Source organism: Rhinopithecus roxellana, chromosome 15 (genome assembly GCF_007565055.1).
Source record: "Rhinopithecus roxellana isolate Shanxi Qingling chromosome 15, ASM756505v1, whole genome shotgun sequence".
Lineage (NCBI taxonomy): Eukaryota > Metazoa > Chordata > Mammalia > Primates > Cercopithecidae > Rhinopithecus > Rhinopithecus roxellana.
Genome location: NC_044563.1, coordinates 107,972,259 through 107,999,479, shown reverse-complemented (window position 1 = coordinate 107,999,479; position 27,221 = coordinate 107,972,259). Strand labels below are relative to the sequence as shown.

The 27,221-nt window shown below is 45.3% G+C and overlaps 1 protein-coding gene across 6 annotated transcripts in view; it reads left to right on the top strand.

Moving 5' to 3' along the window:
* The first annotated feature begins 642 nt into the window (after positions 1-642).
* Positions 643-27,221, top strand: part of PRR5L (proline rich 5 like) — a 96,088-nt gene continuing 69,509 nt past the window's right edge. The window contains exons 1-3 of one of the 6 annotated variants that reach the window (XM_030917609.1): positions 643-752; positions 1,243-1,316; positions 26,190-26,478. In XM_030917609.1, coding sequence (XP_030773469.1) covers positions 26,315-26,478 — 164 coding nt within the window. In that variant the 5' untranslated portion in view covers positions 643-752; positions 1,243-1,316; positions 26,190-26,314. Of the gene's footprint in view, positions 753-807; positions 930-955; positions 1,317-6,639; positions 6,708-26,189; positions 26,479-27,221 lie in introns of those variants that run through there. The other 5 variants (XM_030917610.1, XM_030917612.1, XM_030917615.1 and 2 more) reach the window with 5 other exon arrangements.

The window sequence follows — 27,221 nt, the reverse complement described above, 5'->3', positions numbered from 1 at the left end:
AACAACCCTAACACGTAGGTTTTGTAGGGTGGCAATGACCAAATCAAAAAATGAAAATGAGTCTTGCTCAGTTTTGAGATAAAAGGACACGCACATCTTTTTCTTTAGCAAATGTCACTGTGGTTTCAAAGCCTATGTGTGATGTGCGATCGGGCAGCATTTTTAAAGTATTTCCTGCTCAACCATAGGGTGAAATGATGCAAGTAGTGAGTCCTGCAAACAGCTGCACTACATTCTTAACACCTGCAAAAACAACAACAACAAAAACCCAAAAAAACCAAAACAAAACAAAACAAAAAAGAAACAAAACACACACACACGAACAGTTTTCAAAATAATTATGCATTGTTTTTAATTTTTGGCTTGTTGGTTTTCTGTGGTATTCAAACTCTGAAGGACCCTCCAATTCATTAAACCTGCAGTTAGAAAATGAGTTTGGGAGCTTTAAAAGAATTTGCAAACAGGGGAAAGATTTCACTTGCATTATGTTTTCATTAATGCACTTGAAACAACTTCTGGAATCGCCCTAGGGACTATTCCTTAAAAAAAAAAAAAAAAAAAAGAAAGAAAGAAAAAAAGTTCGAGGCTCCAGTCCTCTATTCAGCTCCGCCCTGCTCCTTTCAAGTGAGCCCCAGAATCACCTCTTGGCTTGACAGTTTCCCATTGCGGGGCAGCAGGGCCAGGGAGCTGCAGATCTCTCCTTGTGTGAGAGAAACACAAGCGCGGAGCTCCCTTGACCTGCATCCTCCTCGGTATTTTTTGTTGTTGTTGTTAAGTCAAAAAGTTTGGGTTTCCTGAAATCGTTGAACTGGATTTAAGTGCAGGGCCCCCCTCTCCGCTCTCCCCAGCAGGGTGAGAGTTGCTGAAGGGGAGGAGGAGTGGGATGGTGTGAAGTGAGGTGGGGGCCGTTGGAGAGAAACTAAAGCGAGGTGCCCGGGACAGGAAAAGTGGGAGGAGGAGGAAGAGAGGAGAGGGAGGAGGGGGAGGAGGAGGCCGTAAGATGAGAGAGGAGGGAAACGTGTCACCAGCCCGGCTGTGGGAGCTCCGCGGCCGATGCGTTTGTTGACTAGCTCTGGAGAGGAACCGAGGCTGGACGAGACCCCATCGGAGGGCAGAGCTGGGGGAGGAAGGAGGGAGGGAGGGAGGGAGAGCTGGGCAGAGCGCGACGGGGAGAACCATCCAGGTCGCTCATTTCTCCCCGGTGAGAAAACTTCCTCGGGAAGACCGGAAACTTTTTCCTAGGCGTGCGGAGTCTGGGGCGGAGGCGAGCGGCGGGTGTGCGACTCGGTGTGATTCACGCCGGACACCCCAAGGAGGTGAGTGGTGGGTGGGGGGCGTCTCTGGGAGGGGCCGGAGTCATAGGCTCAGCAACCGCGCAGGATTGAGCAGAAAATTACCGCGCACTAATCTCACCCGGCGCGGCGGGGCGGGGGTCGGGGGAGGAGCTGGGGAAAAGTGTCACATTTGGGGGGCAACCAGGTGGGAACTCCTGCATGGTTAAGGATCCTCCGATCGGACGCTGCAGGCAGGCGTAGGGGATCCTACTCGCGACCACCATGGTGGGGCGGTGGGCAGGCCACGCTGCCGGTCTGCTGTTTAGGGTGGCTGAGGTACCGCCGTGGGGTGGGATGGGGATGCTGGTGATCACGGGACCTAGGCTGAGCCGGGAGGTCGAAAAAGAAAGTCGGCTTGTTTGACTCTCTTTTTCTCCGTCGGTCTGGGGCGCAAATCTAAAGAGCTGTCCCCGCATAAGCGCGGGTGATTTCGCGCCTGCAGCAGCCTTTTCCCGGCCGTCCCCCTTTTTCTGGAAGGAGGCGAGGGAGAGAAGGGCAGGGAAGGGAGCCACTTTGTCCCGTGCGCTGATGCACACGCGCGCTCTGCGGACTAGGGCGGGCCAGGGCCCAGCCCGCGGGGACCCCGCCGGGACGGGCTGCGAGCAAGCCCTGGGACGGCCCAGCTGCGGACCCCGCGCTGGGAGGCCGCAGTATCCCCCTTCGGTTTTATTTCTCCCGTCTGCCTTCCTTATGGCGAGACTGTCCTCTGTGCGCCTACTGTGCGCGCACGCCGGGCTCGCTGCACGCAGGGGGCGCTCTGGGGACCCCGCCCCGGCAGCTAGGACCCTGCCTGCCCAACCCTCCGGCCGGTTTTCTTAGAGGCCGCCGCCCGGGATGGGACCAGGCTGTGTGCTTGCTAACTGTGCTTCAGGAATCGGCTCTGGGATGCCTTCCTGTCTGGCAATAGGGGTTTCCCCCAGTTCCACCCAGCCCCTGTCCTCGGTCACATGCCGCCGCCGCCTCTTCCTCCGCGGTGTCGGGAGCCCGCGTTTTGTTTGTCAGCAGTTAGGCGGTGAGTATTTATAGACGCCACGGCAGTCCTGCGGTGTGCAAGGTTTCAATTACTGCGATGCACTCCACAAGACGAAAGGTTCACGCGCTGCGTCTGAGCTGCACGTCTGCCCCGGAGACCCGCGTGGAAAAAACTTTGGGCTGGAATCTCCGGGCTTCCCTGCTTGGGCGGAGTTCTGGACCTGTTGCCCAGACGACACGTGCACATTCAGATGACCCATACTAAGGACCAAAGGGATGCCACCGGCCCAGTGGACGCCTTCAATCCCCCACCATCCTTAAGGGACCCTTGCTGATCAAGCCCGCGAGACTATCATTTTTGACCTCTCTTTGGTGATCCTGACCACTGTAGAAATTTGCAGTCATGACATTTCATTGCCCTACATACTGCAAAATGTCAAAGTGCTGAGCTGTGGTAAATTGCTCTGGGGTGGAAGGCGCTGTTACAACACGAAGCAGCTAGCGGGTCAGACCGGAGGGGGAATGGAGCTTGCAGAAACTAATTTAGCCCCATTTAAAATTTAGCCCCTGGTAAGGTTCTCAGTTCGACTGAGGAAGGTGCAGGGCTCCTGTCTGTGGAACCTGGCTGGTTAGTCTTCTCTGGTTGCAGCCCTAGAATCAGGATCAAGGGTGCTGTTTAGAGCGGTTTCTGTAGAATGTAGCTTTGCAGATAAGGGAAGTGATGCTTCATCAGTCCACAAAGTTGTCTTTAGTTTTTCCAACTGCAGCCATTGCTCTTTGAGTATGTTACTGATGCTTCTAACAACTGGAACCATTAATATGTAAAAGAAGAAAGGCACTAGAAATAAGAAAGTCAAAAAAGGCTTAGTTTAGACTAGTTTGTTTCTCAAGGGACGGACCTCATTTCTTTCAGATCCAGCCGGCCATGGATATATATTTATTTCTGTGGGTGAAATTTCAATAATGTTCTGTGTTTGAACATTACAATATGTGCCACTTGTTTTAAAAAGGGGAAAGGTGCAAACACCTCTTGAGGTCTTAAAATGTTTTAAACTTTGCACTGAGAGACTTTGATAATATTATATACTCCTCATGCAAACAATGATATAGGTACTATTATATCCCTATCATATAGATGAGCCCACTGAGGCTTGGAGAATTTAAATAATTTGTCTAAGGCCATAAACACAGGGATGGAGCTGAGAATGGATTACAGATTTTTACTCCAGACTTGTAGTCTGGAGATGTCTTTCCCTTCAATTCTCCATTGTTGATTAGCTCACATTATAGTTGATTAGATTGATGGTTTTTTATTTATTTTTAAAATTTAACAGAGTGTTACAAATTGGCTCAGTTATTGGGGAAAAAAGCCCTAATCTTGTCTTTAGAAAACCATTACACTGATTATCTGAAAATCTCTTGCTAATAGTCCAGACCTAAATTATAATCCTCACTTTGCTCCTTGACTTAATGTATCTTCAACATTAAAGCCATTTATCTTTAGAGAATTGAATTCAGTAAGGACTTTGTGGATTACTTAATTTTTTTCAGATTTCTCCATACTAATGATTTGTAGGTATGCATGTGTCTGTTTTCCTGTGGCTGTTCCTTTCGTACAAGGTGAAATATGCTGAAATTTCTCTTAAATTGCAGCCTTTTTCCTTTTCATTCTTTCTGCAGAGCTAGACCTAATACAGAATTGATTTGAAAAATAGTGTGTGAGTTCCTCTGAAAGATCCCTACAATGTCTAATGTTCATCATTAAAGGTTTGTTCTCAAGAGTTGCCTCTCTCTATGGAAAATGTAAATACATGTTAAAGGCAATGCTTGTAGAAATGACCGTTTGTTAACAAGTCAGTGTGAATTAATATGTTAGTTGCTGAAATATAGGAATAAAATATTTTGTGGATTTTGTACATAATACGGGTTTTGGAATTGGGGAACAAAGAGAGCAGTACCCTGATAAGCAGAAAGCACTGTTTTACAGGAGATTTCACATGGAGCCAAGGAGGGGGACGGATGGCAGTGATGGGGCATCAGAGGTGAACTTGAGTTAATTCACATTTTTGTCAGTACCTGGGGATGCAGGATTTACTTTGTAACTTGTACAGTTAAAGCAAATGAGCTGACTTATTTATTGGGCAACTTCTGTGAGCCAGCTATAGCTATGGTAATGGTATTCGTGCCTCCCAACAACCCAGGCAGGAAGATATTATTTTCTCTATTTTCAGATGAGAAAACGGAAACTCAGAGAGGGTTGTTACTCCCCCAGTGTCACACAGCCATGAACTCAAGCGTCTTGCTCTTTTCAGTACATTTTGATATCTACTCTTGAAGGCCTTCCATGGAGAACCCAGGGTCCCAAGTTCTCAAGAAAATCCTAGTGGTTCAGCATGGAAGTTTCTGGATCGGAAGTTTCTGGATCAGGAGTCAAGGCTGGAGCTATTCAGGGACTGTAAAATGAGGGGACAGGAGGTGGGTGAACAATGAAGCCTGAAGGGACAGTCTGGATAATTCTTACAGTAGTGATGCCACAGAATAAGGAAAGTCACGCCCTGTAGTTATAGTGAATATAGAGAATTACTAGCATTGGCCTGGGCGAGGATAGCTGTCACACTGCAGAACACACCATACGAGGTTCCCAGAAGAGAAGAGTGGGGAAGTGTCTCCACCTCCCTCCCGATGTCTTCTGCTGCTCGATGTTGGCTTTATAGACAATATAAATTAGGGAGCCTGTGGGACCTGTTTCCATTTTAATTAGACTTGGCCCTTTGAGGTTCCAGTCACCCAGTCTCCCTCTTTAAATATTCTTTTTTTATGCTTTGCCAGTTTATGGCCTTTGTAGATCAGTCCTTGGATTTCATGTACGGGAGACAGAAAGAGAAAAAAAAGCAAAGGTTAGTGATTACCTAAATTGGATTAAGTTCTGTCTAGCAGCGTTTAAAGAAATGCCACTTGCTCCCTAATTATCATCAACTAAGAATTTAAACGGTCTATGAAATTTAAGCTGACTTTTTTTTTTTTTTTAAACTCCCTGAAATTTCCAGCTGTAACATATTCTGAGATTTTAGAGGCTTTTATATATTCTTCTAATGTGTAGAGGACATTCTCTGCTTCCCCCCCCGCTTTTAAAAAATATTGCATTTCTAGAGCAGGGTAATAAATGACATCACTATATACTAACTTCATTAAAAAGCAGAAGCTCACAGCTAGGCTCAGCTAGAAGGGTTTGTGGAGAGCGGCAGAAACGCGTCTGACTGTGGCCTGTGGGAAGACCTGATAAACATCTACCCCCTCCAAACAACCTGTCGTTATTATTTGTTCAATTTATTTAGCATATAATTATATGTTACATAAAATTATGTATTTACTCATGTATTAAACTCGCAAAGCTTTCATTCTTCTTTTTCTCTCCTCAATTTTGAGGTGCGAATATATTTCCCTCACCCACACATCAATATTGTGGTTTCACTTTAGTTGGTTGCCGAATGCCAGCAATACTTCCACTTTTCCGTTCTCTCCTTACTTTACCTATTACAGAACTTTCTCCAACTTGCTGGTTCTTTTTTTTTTTTTTTTTTTTTTTTGAGACGGAGTCTCGCTCTGCCACCCAGGCTGGAGTGCAGTGGCCGGATCACAGCTCACTGCAAGCTCCGCCTTCCGGGTTTACGCCATTCTCCTGCCTCAGCCTCCCGAGTAGCTTGGACTACAGGCGCCCGCCACCTCGCCCGGCTAGTTTTTTGTATTTTTTAGTAGAGACGGGGTTTCACCGTGTTAGCCAGGATGGTCTCGATCTCCTGACCTCGTGATCCGCCCGTCTCGGGCTCCCAAAGTGCTGGGATTACAGGCTTGAGCCACCGCGCCCGGCCTGCTGGTTCTTTTCGACACAGGATGCGTCCCGTATTTTGTTGATGGCATCTTTGACAGCAGTTGGGTTTCCAGCAAATACTAGGATTAAGGGACTGCACTGCACTCAGCTGTTTAGGAATTGGAGTATATGTCAGCTTAAGTTGAGCCTGGAAGAATAGCTGAAAGGATTTGTTTTTGTCTTCTTCCCAAGGACAGAGGGCAGGGTAGGGGTGGGTGGGGAGGGGGAGAAAATCTACCATTGGCTCTGATGTGTGTCTGTATCAGACTGAACTAGGCTGTCTCAAACCCTGTCACAACCTGCTTATGACTTCAGCCGCGTAAATCCTTGGTGTAAACCCTTTTACGCTTGCCATTTAATTCTAAATACTTATTTGGAACTGGTTCAATATCTTTCCCCAGATGTCTTTGGGGAGACCATATTGACTGCTGCTGTCATTTTGGAGAACAGTTTCATCATGCGAGCTCCTGGACATCACCACTATGGGAGCAGTATGGCCGCTTTCCTTGTAAAACATCTCGCAGGCTGAATTAGTGGGTAAACATGGTACTCTTTTGTGGTGTTTGGGATAATTTTTTATTATTATTATTATTCACCAACAGGACAATAGATTCCTTTCAGGCCTCTCCACCCGCTGGGCGTGGTGGCTCACATCTGTAATCCCAGCACTTTGGGAGGCTGGGGTGGGTGGATCATGAGGTCAGGAGATCTAGACCATCCTGATTAGCATGGTGAAACCATGTCTGTACTAAAAATACAAAAAATTAGCCGGGCATGGTGGTGCGTGTCAGTAGTCCCAGCTGCTGGTGAGGCTGAGGCAGTAGAATCGCTTGAACCCAGGAGGCAGAGGCTACAGTGAGCCAAGATCGCATCACTGCACTCCTGCCTGGGTGACAGAGTGAGACTCCATCTCAAACAAAAGAAAAGCTTCCCACCAAGGTTGGTATCAACTTTTCAGAGAGGCAGAATTGTTAAATGAGCCCTCATTTTGGTCCTAATGGGCATCATGGAGATAACACAGGTTGAGGAATTGAGATCTGCAATCTGATCTCAGCTCTGCCATGAGCAAGCTGTATAATCATGGTGAGTTATTCTGGGCCTCAGTTTCCCTATTTAAAAAGTAATGACTTTGGCCTACCACTAAGGTTCCATTCTGTTCTAAAATTCCTTGATGGCCAAGGAAGCGTGGTCTCGAGCTGTGCTTCTGAAAGTGCATGTGCATCACCTGGAGATCCTGTTAAACCACAGAATCTGATTCAGTAGGTCTGGGCTGGGGCCGGAATGTCTAAGAAGCTCCCAGGCAATGTTGATTCTGTTGGTTCCCAGATCACAATGTGGGTAGCAGGGCACTAGAGCCTTGGTCAGGGCTTCCCAACCTTGGCCCTATTGATGTTTTTGGCAGATAATTCTTTGTTGTGGGGACTGTCCTGTGCATAGTAGGATTTTTGGCAGCATCCTTGGCCTCTACCCATTAGATGCCCATAGCACCCCTCACTCCCATAGTTATGACTATCAAAAAGTGTCTCCAGGCAGTGGGACAAAATCGCCCCTAGCAGAGGACATTGGTCTAGACCAGTGTTACCAAGCCTAGTTGTACATCAGAATCACTTGGAAGATATCTGGAAAGTACAAATTTAGGTATCTTGGACCCAGTGAATGAAAATCTCTAGGGGAGGGCCCAGGAATCTATATTCTTTAAAAATCAGGTGATTGAGATGGCCTGGAATTCTTCTCTTTGAGAGTCTGAAAAAGTACAAGATCTACACCTGAGTTCTGGTGTTATCCCTCCATAGCTATGGGACCACACAGGCAAGCTGCTTAAATGCTCTGAACCAGAAACTCTCCAATTCTAAAATAGGAATAATAATAGTGTCCACCTCCTAGGATTGTTGGTGGTCAAATGGGATAACATGAGGAAGAGCTCTAGTAACTATAAAGTGCTGTGCAGATGTTAGTGGCAAGTGTTATACCACAGGCCTCTGGAGTTTAATTTTTTTGGTTCAATTACTTTTTTTCCCCAGGGCTGTATTTCTTTTTCTTGAGACTTAGCTCTGTAACCTTCACAATATGTCTTTTCATCATTCCTTTGGCCCTCACAGTCAACAGCCTGTGTACATTTGTCCCCACTCAGTCTCATGCAAGGGTCTAAAACTGGCAGCCCATGGGCCAAACTTTGGCATCAGACATGTACTGTTTGGCTTGCATTGTATTTTGGGGAAAAGAAGAAAACAAGATGATTTTTCCACTATTTAAAAGTTGGGAGAGTTGACATCTGAACACAGGTTTTCAGCTTTTCTGTAATAAACCAAAAGGAGTCTGAGGACACTCTTTAGTTTGCCACATTCCCCACCTGGCCCGCTAATCTTGTTCACATTCTCTGCTTTGGTCTGCTGTAAGCATTGTTTCCCATCCCAGCTTTAGGCTTTCCTGTCTTTTTCTTTTCTTTTCTTTTCTTTTCTTTTCTTTTCTTTTCTTTTCTTTCTTTTCTTTCCTTTTCTCTTCTCTCTTCTCTTCTCTCCTCTCCTCCCTCCCCTCCCCTCCCCTCCCCTCCCCTCCCCTCCCCTCCCCTCCCCTCCCTCCCTCTCCTCTCCTCTCCTCTCCTCTCCTCTCCTCTCCTCTTCTTTTCTTTTCTTTCTTTTTTTTGAGATGGAGTCTTGCTCTGTCGCCCAGGCTGGAGTGCAGTGGCAGCGATCTTGGATCACTGCAACCACCAGCCTCCCAGGTTCAAGTGATTTTCCTACCTCAGCCTCCCTGAGTAGCTGGAATTACAGGTGCCTGCCACCATGCCCAGCTAATTTTTGTATTTTTAGTAGAGATGCGGTTTCACCAGGTTGGCTAGGCTGGTCTCAAACTCCTGACCTCAGGTGATCCACCTGCCTCGGCCACCCCTGTCTTTTTCTTTAATCATGACCAATTACTATTCCCTTTTATTATTATATTATTGTAGGAGCCATATCTGGCTCATCTTTGTGGCAAGGGTAGTAGGTACTCCCTAGATATTTGTTGAAATGTGATGTTTTCATCCTACACCTGGTCTCTCATAGTTAAGACTTGAATACACCTTGAACTTTTAAAACTTCTTACATATGAAAGCTTGTTTTTCCTTCTCAAAATTTCCTTTCCATTCTCCAGGCCCCATATTCATTAGACTTATGGGCAAGGAAGTGGAGAACCTGTAGTTCTCAGCTGACCTTTCATTAGCTTTGTTAACTCTAGAATGTGAGTGAACCTTTCTGCCTCAATCTTGTCTCAGTTGTCCATCTTCAGTTACATCCCTTGGTGTCTGCTTGCATTTATAGTATTACTTTTGGATATTTCCTTAGAAACTCTGAGCTCCTTGGGGGAAGATAATTTATTCTTCTTTGCCCCTTGTAACTTCCTTTACTCAGATCCTGGCATCCAGTGGGCACTCTAATATTTGGTTGAGTTAAATGGGCTTGAATTGGACTCATTACGTCCATGAAATGATCATATGTGGCTATTTCATCAGTTTTCTGAGTCTCTATTCAATGCCTGTTATACCTGGCTGTACTACCTGAGAAGAAATTTCCCTTCCCTTCCTCTTCTCTTCTCTCCTCTCCTCTTCTCTTCTCTCCTCTCCTCTCCTCTCCATTCTTTTCTCTTTTTCCTTCCTTCCTTCCTTCCTTCCTTCCTTCCTTCCTTCCTTCCTTCCTTCCTTCCTTCCTTCTTCTTCTTTTCTTTTCTTTTCTTTTCTTTTCTTTTCTTTTCTTTTCTATTTTTTTTGGAGATAGTGTCTCACTTTATCACACAGGGTGAAGTGCAGTGGCGTGATTATAGCTCACTGCAGGCTTAAACTCCTGGGCTCAAGGGATCCTCTTGCTTCAGCCTCCTTAGTAGGTATGACTACAGGCATGTACCACCATGCCTGGCTATATATTTTTTATTTTTTTGTAGAGATGGGATCTGGCTATATTGCCCAGGCTGGTCTCAAATTCCTGGCCTCAAGGGATTCTCCCACTTTGGCCTCCCAAAGTGCTGGGATTATAGGTGTGAGGCACTGCACCCAGCCTCATCTCCTTTTCTTATGAAAAAAACATTTTATCTTATTTCTGCAGTGAGAGAGTGGAGCTAATTTTTTAAAGTTGCACATTTTAATCTAGAGCACATTTTCCCACACTTAAAACTCTTGTTGGCTGCCAGACTGTAGCTTTTGACTACTCTTTCTCTCACCAGGGTTTTATATACGTTACATGTCAGAAATGTAATGACTCACTCACGTAATGGTCAGTCTTAGCTACTGCTTGTGTCTAGACTTTTTGGCTTACCATCTGGTAGGCGCTGTGGAATCACTCTGGATGACATTTGTGGGCCACACCCAGACAATATGCACTTCAAGAAACTTGATACTTAAAGTGGGCTTATAGATGAGTAAATAAGATGTGTGGTTATTTCCCACAGCTTTGCTTAACTTGTACCACAGAAGGGGATTTTTCTGGTGATTATACAGTGGCTTGCAGGCCAATGTGACGATGACGTGATGATATAATTACTTCTAGGTGCGTCCAAATTGTCAGCTTTCTGAATCCTGTGGACACTTAGTGAACACTGTTAAGCAGAGATAAACACTTGAGTGTGTATCCTGTTTGCCCTAATATTTATTGTTGCGCCTAATATTTATTGTTGTGCCTAATATTTATTTATTGAGTCTGAGAGTCTGGACTCTCAGGCTCTTCTGTCTGCACTCGGTTTCCAGTAGCGCCTGAGAAAGTTGTCACTTGCTTCCTGTTGAGCCCTTTCCATAGTTCACAGTTGACCCTTAACATTTGCTTGTTTGTAAGAGTCAGTGTTCATTCCTTGGCTGGCTGTTGTCTCCTAAGAGTTGCAAAGATTGGTCCTTAATAGAAACAAATGTGCTATGCTATGTAGCAGGCACTTCTGCTCTGCCATGTCTGTAGGCTCCACTGACCAGCAAACAGACTCAGGATTGCTCACCTATGTGGCCCAGGTCTACGTCCCCGTGGACAATAATGCTTAGGTGGACCCAAGTTTAGTCAGCAGCAAAGAAAATTATTCTGATCTCTCAGGAAAGGGAAGGCCACTCTTCCTGGTGACTTGGAAGTGCACCTTTTATTCCATCATTTAAAAGTATTTGGGCAGGCATGGTGGCTCACACCTGTAATCCCAATATTTTGAGAGGCCACGATGGAAGGATCACTTGAGGCCAGGAGTTCAAGACTAGTCTGGGCAACACAGCAAGACCTGTCTCTACAAAAAATTAGCTGAGTGTGGTGGTACACACCTGTAGTCCTAGCTACTCAGGAGGCTGAGGTGGGAGGATTGCTTGAGCCAGGAGGTCAAGGCTGCAGTGGGCTGTGATTGTGCCACCATACTCTAGCCTGGGTGACAGAGTGAGACCTTGTCTCAAAAAAAAAAAAAAAAAAAAAAGAAAAAAAGTAAAAATAATTAAAAATATGTTAAAAAATAAATAAAATAAAAATATTTATTGGGTACCTTTCATGTGCTCAGTGCCATGCTAGACACCGGGATATGAGAGTGAACAAGACGGGCAAGATTTTTGCCTTTAAGGAGTTTCCATCCTGTCAGGGCTCATCAGACACTGAACAAGTAAATAAACACAACAACTGCAGCCTGGTCTGTGGGTGCCACAAGGAAACAAAGACTCCTTGCTTGAGGGGCAGAGTCCTCTTGCTCTAAGGTAAGAAGCTATGGGTGATGTTTATGAAGGGAAGCAATGGGTGGCGTTTAATCTCTCAGCTCTGTGTGTGGCACACACAAGCATTGTTTAAAACAGAGGGGTCAGGAGTTCAGGCTCTGAAATCATACAGGATTTGCCTCTTGGTCCCCCTTCCTAGTCTTCTGCCTTTGGGCAAGTGAATCCCTATGCTTCGGTTTCTTCATCTGCAGAATGAGCCTAATGAAACCTACCTCATTGGTTCAGAGTAGAAATTAACTGAGGTAATAGATGCAAATAGAGGCTTGACACAGTCCTGACCATCCTGGCCAGCCTCTGATGATAGTTAATATTATTCTAATCAGCAGTCATCATGATAATAAAATAGTCATGGTAAACAATTGATTTGACCAAATGGCCCCACCGCTTTTGAAAATTTGCTTGTGATCTAGTTTCCATCCAGTAGTCTGGCCCTGGGGCAGGCGTGGGGTCCAGATCTAGTCTCCTATGCTGGCTTGGAGGGTTCTGCTTTCTGTGTGTTTCCTTTAGCAATATCTTGGGTGCTGCTGGCTTACCCTGTATCTGGGTGTGTATATAATACATAGGGGAGGGAGTATGTCATACATAAGGCTTCATAGAGAAATCGATAATGAGTTGAGAGTGAGTTAAGACAGAGAGCCGCTAAGTGAAGAGGCTGGTGAATTAGATAATGTGGTAGGTGGGAGTTCAAGCATGGCTGAGGGATGGTTCTGAGTTTGTGTTGTGTTAGCGTATCAGTCCCTGCCTCCTCTCTCAAAGGTTCTCAGTGTGTATGGCTCCCAGGGTAGGGGCTGAATGCACAGCCAGAGATGGTGAAAGAACATCGTGGCCATCAGCTGGGCCAAACCGTTAATTAACTGGTGAGTCAGCAGACCCAGAGAAGTGAAGTGACTTGCCCAAGGCCACAGGGACTGATTAGTGCAGGCTTACCTTATACCTGGCTTAGGCTCCGCATAAAAGGTCTAAGAAGACTAGAGGCTGCAGCTGTGATGGTCGTAGAGTAAAGGTCACAAACCTACATGTTTGGCCTTCAAAGTGCTGGTTGGCCTGTTGAATTAGTTGCCAACACTTACAAATCCAGTGATTTCACGTTTCTAAAAGTTTGGATTTTTGGCTTTTCCTGGGAAATATCAGATCTGGCAAAACTGGGCTTATATCCGAAGATGGCAAACAGCAGATCGGATTGAGTAGTGGCTGCCTCCTTTAGCCAGGGCAGGTGCTGGTAGTAAAGCAAGCTTACTGTCCACACCTGCCTCACTCCCTAAGCTGGTCCCAGCCTGGCCCTTTGGGCCTGTTTATGATGCATAGTGCAGAAAAAAGAAAAGAAATTGGTTCTTCCTTTCATCTACTTTTCCTGCCAGTGTTTATTTGCTAGCCCATATGTTCCTGCACAGGGTCACTCCTGTTGTGGAATAAATGCTGAATACACAAAATTGGTGTCAAATGAATGAAGTGTCATTGCTAGAGTCCAACTTGGGATCAGAAGCTGAATCTTGACTTCCTCCTAACAGCTGGGTGACTTTGAAGAAATCATATGACCTTTATTTGTTGTCTTCCTTTTGTGAAAGGGAGGTTAAGGGAGTCACTATTGCCTTTACACTTAGTTATTTGAAGAAGTAAGGCATTGTCATGTTTCTGAATTCAAAAAGTCCAAAAGGGCTTGTAGAGAAAAGACTTCCCTACTGTGTCCCTGCTACCCAGCTCCTTGCCCTGGGGGAGACCAGTGTTATCTGTTGCCGGTTTGCCCTTCCAGAGACATTTTACGCACATGCAATGAAAAGGGTAAATGCTCTTTTTTATCTTTTTTACATAGATGGTAGCATAATGTACACATGGCTCTGTGGTTAGCCTTTCTTTCATTCAAGTTTGGCTCTTTTTTTTTCCTTTATTTGAGATGGAGTCTTGCTCTGTCGCCCAGGCTGGAGTGCAGTGGCCGGATCTCAGCTCACTGCAAGCTCCGCCTCCCGGGTTCACGCCATTCTCCTGCCTCAGCCTCCTGAGTAGCTGGGACTACAGGTGCCCACAACCATGCCTGCCTAATTGTTTGTAGTTTTAGTAGAGACGGGGTTTCACCATGTTAGCCAGGATGGTCTCGATCTCCTGACCTCGTGATCCGCCCGCCTCGGCCTCCCAAAGTGCTGGGATTATAGGTGTGAGCCACCGCGACCTACCCAAGGTCAGCTCTTTCTTAGAGCTGCTTTGCCTTCCAGTATATGGGACACCATAGTTTACATATGGCCAGTTCCCTGTGGGTGAGCACTTAGGTTATTTCCAGCTCATTGTTGTTATAAAGAAGGCTGCAGTAAAACCCATGTTACATAAGCCACTTGATGTGCCTTGAATAAAATTCTTGGAAATAGATTTGTTGGGTCAGAGGGTATGGCCTTTGTCACTTTGATAGATCTTGTCATATTTCCTTCCGCAGCAGTCAAGTCAGAGTGCTCTCCCTGCAACAATGCGTGCGAATGCCTGTCTCCCCCAACCCCACCACCCATCACCTTGTGAAGCCTAAGAGAGTTTTGCGAAGAACACAATGTTGTTTAAAAATATTAATAATAACTATAGCTTTTTGGGCCTCTACTCACGGCCAGGCCATGATCTGGGTTATCTCAGTTTCATCTTAACAACATGCACTTAAGCATTACAACCATTTGACAGACAAGGACACTGAAAATTCAGAGCCTATGAGGAACACACACAGGTCATCCAGCTAATAAGCTGTAGAGGCTGGATTTGAAGCCAAGTGAGTCAGATTTCAATACCCTGGTGTTTACTCATGGTGAAGCCCCATGTAATTTTTTTTTTTTTTTTTTTTTTTGGTAGAGTTTTGCTTTTGTCACCCAGGCTGGAGTGCAATGACGCCATCTTGGCTCACTGCAACCTCCGCCTTCTGGGTTCAAGCAATTTTCCTGCCTCAGCCTCCCGAGTAGCTGGAACTACAGACACCCGCCACCATGTCTGGCTAATTTTTGTATTTTTAGTAGAGACAGGGTTTCACCATGTTGGCCAGGCTGGTCTTGAACTCCTGAGCTCAGGTGACCCACCCACCTCGGCCTCCCAAAATGCCCGTGTAATTTTAAATGTTGGTGTTCTGAGCCAACACCTGCTTATAGTTCCTGTCTCTTAGCAGTGATGCTTCACATACACCTGGCTCATTTACTCATTCAGAGAATATCTATGGAATTCCTGCTTCACTAAGCCCTGTGCTAAGCCCTGGGGATGTACCTGAGAACATGACAGATAGTGCCTGCTCTTATGGGCCTCACAAAACTATAACAAATAATTCTGTAGTCATTTATTAAGGCAGATTATGACAAGATGACGAAGGAGGTAGGGAGGGTGCTCTCTGGGGTAATGGAACCTAATCAGGGGTGAGGAGAAAGGAGGGCCTCTCTGAGCAAGTGATGGTGGGCTATAAAGGGGGTGCAGGTTTGAACCTGGGGAGTGGGGTGGGAAATATTTCACATAGAGGCCACAGCACATGGAAGGATCCTGGGGCGGGGCAGAGCAGGTGCTGGTGGAAGACATGAAGGAAGGCCAATGAGAGGAACTGCAGAGTGGTGAGAAGTGAGGCTGTGAGGATGGAGTTTGTGAATTTATTTTAAGACTTGTGGGGAACATTTGAAGGCATTGCAGCAAAGAGTGACGTAAGCGTGGTGGGCTCTGAACTGTTGGGTTCTAGTCCCAGCATCCTTTCTCATGAGCTGTGTGACCTGAGACAAGTTAAACACTAGGCACCTCCATTTGCTTCTCTGTAAGCTGGGGTTGGTAATAGCACCTGCCTTCTTGTGGTCGTAAGATCAGACACAGGTACTCCCAAACAGATGCTTTCATGTAGTTTTGAGTGCCATATGAGGTATGAAATAAATGAGACATTTTAACCCAGTAAACATGAATACATTTGTTTTCTCCAAATGTGATGCACTCTGATACTTTCTATTCTGTTTCACTAAAAGTCAAGACCTTCTATTTTTAAAATGCTGAGATAATACATGGCAAGTGCCCGCCTCACAGTTGGCAGTCAGTAAATGGTGCTATCATGATCATCAAGGTTGTCATTAGAAAGACCATTCTGACTGCAATTAGAGAATGGATCAGTTGAGTTTGACTGATCATTATCTAAATCCTGGTGGCGTGGAAGGACATTGGGTCATTCCTGTGTTCATGGCCCAGGGAAGGATTTGCATCCTGGGCTTTCTGACTGCAGAAGCTTCCGAGGGTTATGTGTAAAAGAGGTCATCTCTCTTGTTTCCCTGCGAACTAGTTTCTCCTTGTTTTCCAGGCAGTCACATCAGGTGGCATGGCTGTTTTCTTTGACTTCTTTGTTATTTACACTCAGAATGGCTTTTTCCTGGAAGCCTCAGAGTTATTATAAGCCACCTACTTCTTTATTTTAAATTGTTGGGCCACGATTCTACTTCCCTTTTCAGAGTCAAAGGTTGGAGCCCTAGTGGAATTCATTTGCATTTTCCACTAAGTGCAGTATCTTCCTCTACCCACTGCCCCAGTAGGCAGGGCTTTGCCCCATCTCTATGCCCTGGCTGTGGCAGCTGTGAGGAGAAAGTGAGATGACACATTCTTTTTCTCCAAGAAACACATCATGGAAGTTTTTGAAGAAACTCATGTGAGCTGAGTGTTAGCAAGGCCTGTGATACCTCCCAGTAACTCTGTAACCGCCACAGAATTTCCTGGACCCAGGGCCTGGGCTTTCCAGATAACTGAAGTGAACCCTTTCCACACCAAAACTTTTAAGTTGCTTTTGAAGGGAATTTTTCTTAATGTAACTGGCATTGGTCTTTCAGAAAGGAATATGGACCAAAATTCTAGTTTCTCTAACTCAGAGACATTAGGCATAGAACATTTCTTCTAATTTTTAATTTTTGTGGGTACTTAGTGTGTGTATTTAGGGGGTACATGAGATATTTTGGTACAGGCATGAAATGCACAATAATCACATGAGGGTAAATGGGGTATCCATCACTTCAAGCATTGTTCCTTTCTTTGTGTTACAAACATTCCAATTATACTCTTAGTTATTTTAAAATACAGTTGACTGTAGTCACCCTATTGTACTATCACATACAAGATCTTGTTCATTTTACCAAACTATATTTTTGTACCCATTTAACATCCCCCCTTCCTCCCACCACCAATACCCCTTCTCAGTCTCTAGTAACCATCATTTTCATATCTCCGTGAGTTCAATCATTTTAGTTTTTAGCTACCACAAGTAAATGAGAACATGTGAAGTTTGTCATTCTGTGCCTGGCTTATTTCACTTAACATAATGATATCTAGTTGCACCCATGTTGTTGCAAATCACAGGATCTCATTCTTTCTTGTGGATGAAGAGTACTGCATTATGTATATGTGCCACATTTTCTTTAGTCTGTTGATGGACACTTAGATTGCACACAGGTCTTGGCTATTTTGAATAGTGCTGCAATAAACATGGGAGTACAGATATCTCCTTTATATTCCTGATTTCCTTTCTTTTGGGTATATACTCAGCAGTGAGATTGCTGAATCATATGGTAACTCTATTTTTTGTTTTTTGAGGAACCTCCAAATTGTTCTCTATAGTGGTTGCACTAATTTACATTCCCACCAACAGTATATGAAGGTTCCGTTTTCTTCACATCTTCACCAGCATTTGCTATTGCCTGTCTTCTGCATAAAAGCCATTTTAATTGGGGTGAGATGATATCTCATTGTAGTTTTGATTTGCATTTATCTGATGATCAATGATGCATTAGTCCATTTTCACACTGCTGTAAAGAACTACCTGAGACTGGGTAATTTATAACGAAAAGAGTTTTAATTGGCTCACAGTTCTGCATGGCTATGGAGGCCTCAGGAAACTTACAATCATAGGGGAAGGCAAAGGGGAAGCATAGTGGCAGGAGAGAGAGAGAGCAAGAGGGGAACTGCCACACACTTTAAAACCATCAGATCTCATGAGAACTCATTCACTTTCATGAGAACAGCATGGAGGAAACTGCCCCCATGATCCAATCACCTCCCACCAGGTCCCTCTCCTGATACATGGAGATTATAATTCGACATGAGATTTGGGTGGGGACACAGAGCCAAACCACATCAAATGATGTTGCACATCTTTTCATATACCTGTTTGCCATTTGTAGCTCTTCTTTTGAGAAATGTCTATTCAGGTATTTTGCCCATTTAAAAATCAGATTATTATATTTCTTTCCTATAGAGTTGTTTGAGCTTCTTATATGTTCTGGTTATTAATCCTTTGTCAGAAGGATAGTTTTAAATATTTTCTCCCATTCTGTGGGTTGTCTCTTCACTTTGTTGATTTGTATCTTTTGCTGGGCAGAAGCTTTTTAAATCAATGTGATCTCATTTGTCCATTTTTGCTTTGGTTTCCTGTGCTTGTGGGGTATTACTCAAGAAATCTTTGCCCAGTCCAATGTTCTGGAGAGTTTCCCTAATGCTTTCTTTTAGCAGTTTCATAGTATAAGGTCTTAGGTTTAAGTCTTTAACCCATTTTGATTTGATTTTTATATATAAGATGGGGTCTAGTTTCATTCTTCTGCATATGAATATCCAGTTTTCCCAGCACCATTTATTAAAGAGATTGTTGTTTCCTCAGTGTATGTTCTTGGAACCTTTGTCAAAAATGAATTTACTATAAATGTATGGATTCGTTTCTGGGTTCTCTATTCTGCTCCATTAATCTGTGTGTCTGTTTTTTATGCCAGTACCATGCTGTTTTGGTTACTACAGCTCTGTAGTATAATTTAAAGTCAGATAGTGTGATTCCTCCAGTTTTGTTCTTTTTGCTCTGGAAGATTTTGGCAATTCTGGGTCTTTCTTGGTTTCATATAAATTTTAGGATTTTTTTTTTCTATTTCTGTGAAGAATGTCATTAGTATTTTGATTGGGATTGCATTCAATCTGTAGACTGCTTTAGATAGTATGGACATTTTAATACTATTGATTCTTTCAATCAGTGAACATGGAATGTCTTTCCATTTTTGTGTGTGTGTCCTAGAAGAGGCAATTTGGACATAAAGAGAAACACCAAGGGCATGAGTGCACAGAGGAAAGACTATGTGAGGGCATGGCTAGAAGGCAGCCATCTGTAAACCAAGGAGAGAGACCTCAAAGGAAATCAACCCTGCTGACACCTTAATCGTGGACTTCTAGCCTCTAGAACTGCAAGAAAAGAAATTTCTGTTGTGTAAGCCATGCAGGCTGCTGTATTTTGTAATAGCAGTTTGAACAGGCTAATACAGGGGTAGCAGTAATGGAGGCAATACAATAAACCATAGGTAGCATTTATCAAGCACTTGCTGTGTTCAAGGAGCATTCTAAGTCCTACTTGAGTCATCTCATCCAATATCTTGCAAATCCTAAATCACCTGCTCAGTGCTCCACAGGAAGTGGTGACACCAGCCTGTCTCGGGTGACTTTTCTCCCAGCTTCCACTGCACCTGTGTCTAGCGCCTGTACAGTTCCAGGAACCATGCAAAGTACTTCATAGACAATCTTTCTGGTCACCACAACTCTTCCTTTTCCCACTTTTCAGATGTAGAAACTGCAGCTCAGTGGTGTCCAAGGTCATACTGTGAGTATATTGGTTTTTTGTGGCTGCTATAATAAATGACCACAGCTTTCATGGCTTCAAACAACAGAAATATATTCTTTCATGGTTCTTGAGGCCATAAGTGCAGAATTAAAGTGGGGCAGGGCTGTACTCCCTGTAGAGGGGAATCTGCTTCTTTTCTCTTTCAGCTCCTGGTGACTGCATTACTCCAGTCTCTGCTTCTGTCTCTACATCACCTTCTTCTCTATGTGTATCTGTGTCTTCTCCTCTTCTGTCTCTAGTACCTTCTGCATTCCCTTAATAAGGACACATGTGATTGTGTTTATGGCCCACCTGGATAATCCAGGACCAGCTTCTCTTCTCAAAATTCTTATCTGAATCGCATCTTTTGCCATATAAGATAATATTCACAGGTTTTGGTGACAAGTGAATGTATCTTTGTAGGGGGTTGGGAGATGTTTTTCTGCCTACCATAGTGAGCGAATGGCAAAGTGACCATTGATTTCAGGGTTTATCTGCCGCCAAAGCTCTGAATGATACACACTTGTGGCTGTACATCCTTCAGAGCTATAAGCATTATACTTCTCAACATCTTTCTGCAATGCTATTTCTAGGCTCTGGTAGGGCTGGGCATTAGAGTCATAACTAAGAATTTCTGGGCCCTTTGATTCAGAAGTTCCACTGCTGAGAAGCCACCTTACAAACGTGGTCATGTCATCCCTAAGACCCACAGATACACTCATTCTTTACAGTAACAAAAAAGGGAAACTCCCTAAATATCTACCCATAGGGGACTAGTTAAATAAAACGTAATACCTCCTAAATGGAATAGCCAAGCTACCATTAAACATAATAAAGTAGATCAATATGTAGTGATATGGGAAGATGGCCATGACGTGTTATTAAAAGGAAAGAAAAACATTACTCATTCTTATTAGCATATTAACAAGAATGTGTGTGTACACATGTGTACAGCTATTAAAAATTCAATAAAATTAAAATTCAGTTCTTCACTTGCACTAGCCACATTTCAAGTTCTCAGTGGTCATATATGGCTAGTGGCTACCATATTGGACAGCACAAATACAGAACATTTGTGTCATCTCGAAGTTCTACAGGATAGAGCTGCTCTATACTAAGTGGCTAGAAAGAGGCCTTTCACTATGTATGTTATAGAGTTATGTGAATTCTTATGTTTTTTGTAATATATGACCAAGTATGCTATTATCAGAAAAATAGGGGCACATAGAGTTTCCAAGGTAACATTCTATTTCTTAAGTAGGTACTAGTTTATTATCATTATTTATTTATTAGTTTTTTTTTTTTTTTTTAAATAGAAACAGGGTTTTGCTCTGTTGCCTAGGGTGGAGTGCAGTGACATGATCACAGCTCACTGTAACCTCGAACTCCTGGGCTCAAGCGATCCTCCTGCTTTAGCCTGCTGAGTAGCTAAGAATACGGGCAAACACTACCATCGCTGAACAATTCATTTTTATTTTTATTTTTTGTAGAGACAGGGTCTCACTACATTGCCTAGGCTGGTCTCACCCTCCTGGGCTCAAGCAATCCTCCAGCCTCAGCCTCCCAAAGTGCTGGGATTATAGGCGTGGGCCACTATGCCTGGTCTACTATTATTATTTAAAATATATGTTTGTGTGTGTATAAACTCTTAAAGCATGTTTCATAATGAAAACATTTTGAAACATATAGGAAAAAAGATAAAAGGAATCTCCTGGCAGGCTCAACAGTGAGCCAGGCGTGAGGCTGGGAGACATCCAGCCGGGGCTGAGTCCCTGATCTGACAGCTGTCCAGCCTTAGCCGAGTCAGGCACCTGCTCAGGCCTCAGTTTCCTAATTTGTGACAGACTGTCTGCTCCATCTGCCTTACAGGATTGAGGTAAGACTTAGAAGCACAACTGTGGGTGGAAAAACACTTTCAAACTGAGGAACTTGCTACAGAGAGGTGTAGGGTCAGTAAATAACGTCATGAGTTATCAAAGGGCTAAGGAGGCAAGCCTGGGTGCACTGTGAGGGGGATGGGGGCTCAGAGGACTTGTCTGCTCCTCAGTGGAGTACTTCCAGATGCCACTGGGTTACCAGAAGCAGAGGGAGCTGCTGTTGTATCCCCACTGCTATCACGGCTTGGCAATTTAGGAATAACTGCAACAACGTGATTTTATTTATTGAACGAGCTCTTATGTAGCACTTATTTGCCAGGTACAGTTCTAAGTGCTTGACAAATATTTACTCACTTAATCCTCCTTCAACCCTCAGGCAGTCACTCAGGGTCATTTCATGTGGGAGGAATTTGAGACTCAGAGAGGTCGAGTAACTTGATCAAGGTTACACAGCTAGTAGGGAGTGGGTGTCTAAGGCAACTGTGCTTTCTCCTTTCATCCTTTCTCACCACTCCTCTTGCCCCATCAAGTATGGTCATAGAGTTCCTTATGCCAGTTTATTTATCTCAGGGGCATGAGATTGAACTTTTGATATGAAATTTGGTTCCTAACTTAGTGGCTTCAGTTCTGGTTTTCTGACTGAGTTTGGTAGCACGGAAAAGTGGGAGTGGGCTAGGGAATGAGGCACCAGTCAATGATCTGTCACTCACTAGCTGTGTGACTTTGGGTAGGTTACTTAACTTCTCTGATGTTCAAGTGTTTTGTTTTGTTTTTGAGATAGAGTCTTGCTCTGTCACCCAGGCTGGAGTGCAGTGGCACGATCTCGGCTCACTGCAACCTCTGCCTCCTGGGTTCAAGCTATTCTCCTGCCTCAGCCTTCTGAGTAGCTAGGATTATAGGTGCGCCACCACGCCCGGCTAATTTTTGTATTTTTAGTCAAGACAGGGTTTCACCATGTTGGTCAGGCTGATTTCCAAACTCCTGACCTTGTGATCTGCCCACTTTGGCCTCCCAAAGTGCTGGGATTACAGGCATGAGCCACTGTGCCCAGCTCAAGTGGTATTTTGCGAGGGTTGAGGAAGTTTATGTATTGAGACAATGCTTGGCTTCATGGCAGCCAGGCAGCCGATGCCTTTTTTTTTTTTTTTCCCGAGAGAGACTGAAGCCTCGCTCTGTCGCCCTGGTTGGAGTGCAGTGGTGCGATCTTGGCTGACTGCAACCTCCGCCTCTCGGGTTCAAGCGATTCTCCTGCCTCAGCCTCCTGAGCAGCTGGGACTACAGGCACACACCATCATGCCCAGCTAATTTTTGTACCTTTAGTAGAGACAGGGTTTTGCCATATTGGCCAGGCTGGTCTTGAACTCCTGACCTCTGGTGATCCGCCTGCCTTGGCCTCTCAAAGTGCTGGGATTACAGATGAGAGCGACTGTGCCCAGCCTAGCCAATGTCTTCTTAATTCTTATATCTTCCTTCATCTCTTTTCTCCCCTCCCCTCCCCTCCCCTCCCCTCCCCTCCCCTCCCCTCCCCTCCCCTCCCTCTCCTCTCCTCTCCTCTCCTCTCCTGTCCCTTCCTCTCCTCTTCTTTCCCCTCCTCTCCCCTCCCCTGCCTTCCCTTTCCCTCCCCTCCCCTCCCCTCTCCTCCCCTTTCCTTTCTTTTTTGATGAGTTTTGCTCTTGTTGTCCAGGCTGGAGTGCAATGGCACGATCTCGGATCACTGCAATCCCCGCCTCCCAGGTTCAAGCGATTCTCCTGCCTCAGCTCCTTGAGTCACTGGGATTATAGGCATGCTCCCCCATGCCCCGCTCATTTTGTATTTTTAGTAGAGGCGGGGTTGCTCCATCTTGGTCAGGCTGGTCTCGAACTCCCGACCTCAGGTGATCCACCCACCTCAGCCTCCCAAAGTGCTGGGATTACAGGCTGAGCAGTGAGCTTAGTCTTGAGGATGCAGAGGTGAATAAAGCCCTATGCCTGTCTTCAAGGAGTTTGCAGATTGGCCTAGGTGGGAGCTGGGGAACATGCTCAAACAGGTGTCGGGGAACAGCTCTCACAGTCCTAGCTCTCTTCCTGCCTTGAGCACCCTGGACGAGTTTCTTTGTTTCTTTGCTATACCTTTGTCATCTGTAAATGGGACCTGGACTGGCCCCACTCCGAGGGCCCATCTGTTCCTGTCATTTTCTGATTTGTCAGATTTAGGTCAGGACAGGCCTGCGCCTGCGGGCCCAGCGCTGTAGCAGGTGAACCCAGGGTGTATCAGCGTTTCCCTTTAGGGCAGTCTTGTCAATGCTCCCAACGGCCTCCTCCTTCCTCCCTGTGCTGCTCTGGGGAGGTCTCTTGGCTCTGCCCGGAAGTCGGAAAGGTGGAGACAAAGACAGCTTCACATTCTCTTTAACTATCAGCGTTGAGAGTGGCGGATTCGGGAGGAGAAAAATGAGTCAGTGGCAACTCGTGTGTGACTCTGCAGTTTATGAGTCTGCGGGAGCCACAGTTGTAGGCTGAAAGTGACCCTTATTTAAGAGGGGCTGAGTGTGTGGATGGAGCTGCCCTGGTGCTTTGCTGGACTAGGCGGCCTGGGGACACTAACTGAGAAGTGGATGGGGACAGAAGCCAGCCTGTGATCCTCAGTGTCTTACAGTTTCCTGGAGAAGTGGGTGTCTCGGCAGGAAGGTGGTGGGTAAACACCTGGAACGATCCATTCTGCTCACTTTTCTACTTCCCTGTACCAGTACCATGGAATGAGAGGCAGCTCCATTAACTTGTTTAAGATCCTCATAAAGGGAGTTAATAGCCTGTAATTACACAGGTGAATTGCAGTTAGCAGGCCCATTTGAAGAAGGGCAGTGAAATGGATCTTGTCTTTGTAGTGTGACCTTTACTGGATGAGTTAAATCCCAAAGCTAGCCGGTTTAAGGATACGGAAGGACCTTGTGTGGCTTTATTTCTTCGTCACCTCATTTGTTAGTTTATATAGATCTTTCCAAGTGGCAGTGGCATTTATGAAGCTGCTGAGACCTTCTGAAACTTGACAGGCCTGTTGTGCTTCTTTTGTTAATAAAGTTTAACAAAACTGTTGAACTCATTCTGAGCAGGGGGTGAAGGGGCAAAGACTGTACAGAAAAACAGGACATAAGTCTGCTTTTTCCTTAAAAGAAAAAAGTTACGAGACAGGACAAGTCATTTCTTTTCTGCCTCTTCGTATCACAAGTTCCTTGTTGCTATGCCTGTTGCCTGCAGACAGCTGCTAACACCTCCCGTGCGCTTTTGATGGCTTGCCTCCGTGCCCATCTGAGTGGCCTAACTCACTCTTCTGACCACAACAGCATGTTCGATTTGGAGTTGAGACTTCGGTTCCCCCTTCTTCAAATGCTAACCAGCTGGAGTTGCAAAACCTTCTCCCCTGGCAACCTGAAGGTTGACTTAAGGCTAGAATATCTTTTTCTGACATCATTAGTTTTTGGGACATAGCAGAGTTAGCTGGTGAGAGAGATGTCAGTGAACATACTTCTGGGCTAAACCTACTAAACCCGCAAGTAAAAAGTGACTACGAGATTCGTGGTGTTTCCTTTTGTCCTTCACTCTGCTGAACTCTAATACTCACCTTTTAAGTCATTCCTTAGAGTCACTAAAGGACTTTTGAATCACTAAAGAATAAGAGACTGAAATTACAGGTCCAAAGGTGTCGAGGAAAGAAAGAAATTCATCTGAATGGAAATAGCCAGTCCTTGAGGCCCATGGCTGTGCCATGCTGCTGGCCATGTCACGTGATCTCATTTCGTTTCTCCAGTCCTGGAAAGTGGGCATTAGTAACAGCTGAGGACTTTATACTCAATGTGTCCGAAATCACACAACTTGGGAGTGGCCAAGTTAAGACTCAAACCTGAAGCCACTGCCTTTAACTGTGAAGCCGCAAAGTCTCCCAGCAACTGCTACAAGGGGTTAGTGTCCTTGAACCCGACCCTGCAGGGTGAGTTGGGTTTAAATAAGCAGAGGGAAAAAGGAAGAGAATTCTGGGTAAGAGGAGCAGTTGGTATGAGCAAAAGTGTGGTGGAAGGATCAGGCATGACATAGAAGAGTGCCTGCTGGTTGTGAGCTCCATGGCGCAGGGCACCATGGCCTCTGGAGCCATCTTATATCTCCCAGTGCCTGAGTGCCTGTGCATAGTAGCTGCTCAGTAAATATTTATTGCATGAGTGAATACTTGAAAAGATAGTTATCTTCTCCATAGACTGAGTACCCTGAGGGCAGGGATTTGGTCTTAGAAATCTTTGGATGTTCTGCAACTCACAGTGGTTAATAAATAGCAAAGATTCAGTGAGTGTGTCCTGTTGAAATGAGTGAAGGAATAGCAGGTAAGGGAAGGTGAGATGTGCCTGAGTGAAGAGACACTGATGCTTTGAGAAAAACTGAGCAATACATTCAGACTGGCATGGTAAGGGCGTATCATGGAAGGTCATCAATGCCAGGATGAGGAGCTCTTGTGTCCTCCTTGAGACATTTAAAAAAAATCTATCTCTTACTGCACAACATCATGGGCCACAGAAACCCAGGCAGTGCCCAAACTGATGGGTGCATATTAGAACCAGAGTCTAGCACAGCTTAGAAATCATTTTTCTGCAGGACTGGTCTTAGCCTTGCCCCATTGTCACTGTCTTCCTACTTGCGGGTGACCACACTGTTACAACGAAAAAGAGATCTGTACAAACCTGTGAATGGGAACCTGCAAGGGAATAGATGCTATTTCTGGGTACCACAGTTGTTTTGGGGGTAGTTAGGCTGGAAAGTCCCAGCCAACTTCCTCTAAGAGGTGTTCTCAGGCCAGGAGTTCTCAATAAAAGCTACCCTCTCTTTTCAGGTGTTGGCTACATTTGTGGTTTTAAGAAAGCCTGAGCACCTGAAGGCAGCCCTTGGAAAAGCCCTTTCCGAGGGCATTCAGAACCTTCTGCTCCTAGAGGTGAAGCTGAACTGTCACCAGGACTTATGACCCGTGGCTTTGCTCCCATTCTGCCCGGCGAGTTCCACAAGATGGGCTCTTTCCGCAGGCCTAGACCACGCTTCATGAGCTCCCCCGTGCTCAGCGACCTTCCCCGATTCCAAGCAACTCGGCAGGCTCTGCAGCTGAGCTCCAGCTCAGCCTGGAACAGGTGAAGGAGGCCGCAGGATGTGGGGTGGAGGGCTGCCAAGGGCCATGGCAGGGAGGGAGGCATCCGGGGGCTGACTGAGCTTCTGCTGATTCTGGGAAGGCCGTGATTATGGGGGTAAATGATGACAAGAGCAAATTTTTTTTCCCTTTATTTAGAGACAGGGTCTCACTCTGTCACCCAGGCTGGAGTGCAGTGGTGCAATTATAGTTCACTGCAGCCTCAAACTTCTGGACTCGAGCGATCCTCTCAGCTTCAGCTTCCTGAGTAACTGGGACAACAGGCACATGCCACCACACCTAGCTAATTAAAAAAACAATTTTTTTTTAAAGGACTGGGGGGGGGGGGGGTCTCACTATACTGCCCAGGCTGGCCTTGAACTCCTGGCCTCAAGGGATCACTCCCACCTCAGCCTTCCAAAGCACTGGGATTATAGGTGTGAGCTACCACACCTGGCCAAGAGGGGACGGTTTTTTTTTTACATCCAGTGTGTCTGTTAGCTTTCTTTGTTTCAGTAGCCAGAAAATAGACCACTGAGAGCCTCTGGCCTGTCAGAGTCAGTTTACCAGACTGGGACAGTTGTACTGGAATTACAGTCACTAGTCATGCTCATTAGTCACACCTGAAACTGTCAGCATATCCGAGAGTGGACTTCTATAAGTAACCTTAAGTAACTTACTTCCTACTTCCTGCTTGGGAAGATAAAACATGTCTGTGAAAAATTAAATGAGTGGCATAAACCAAAG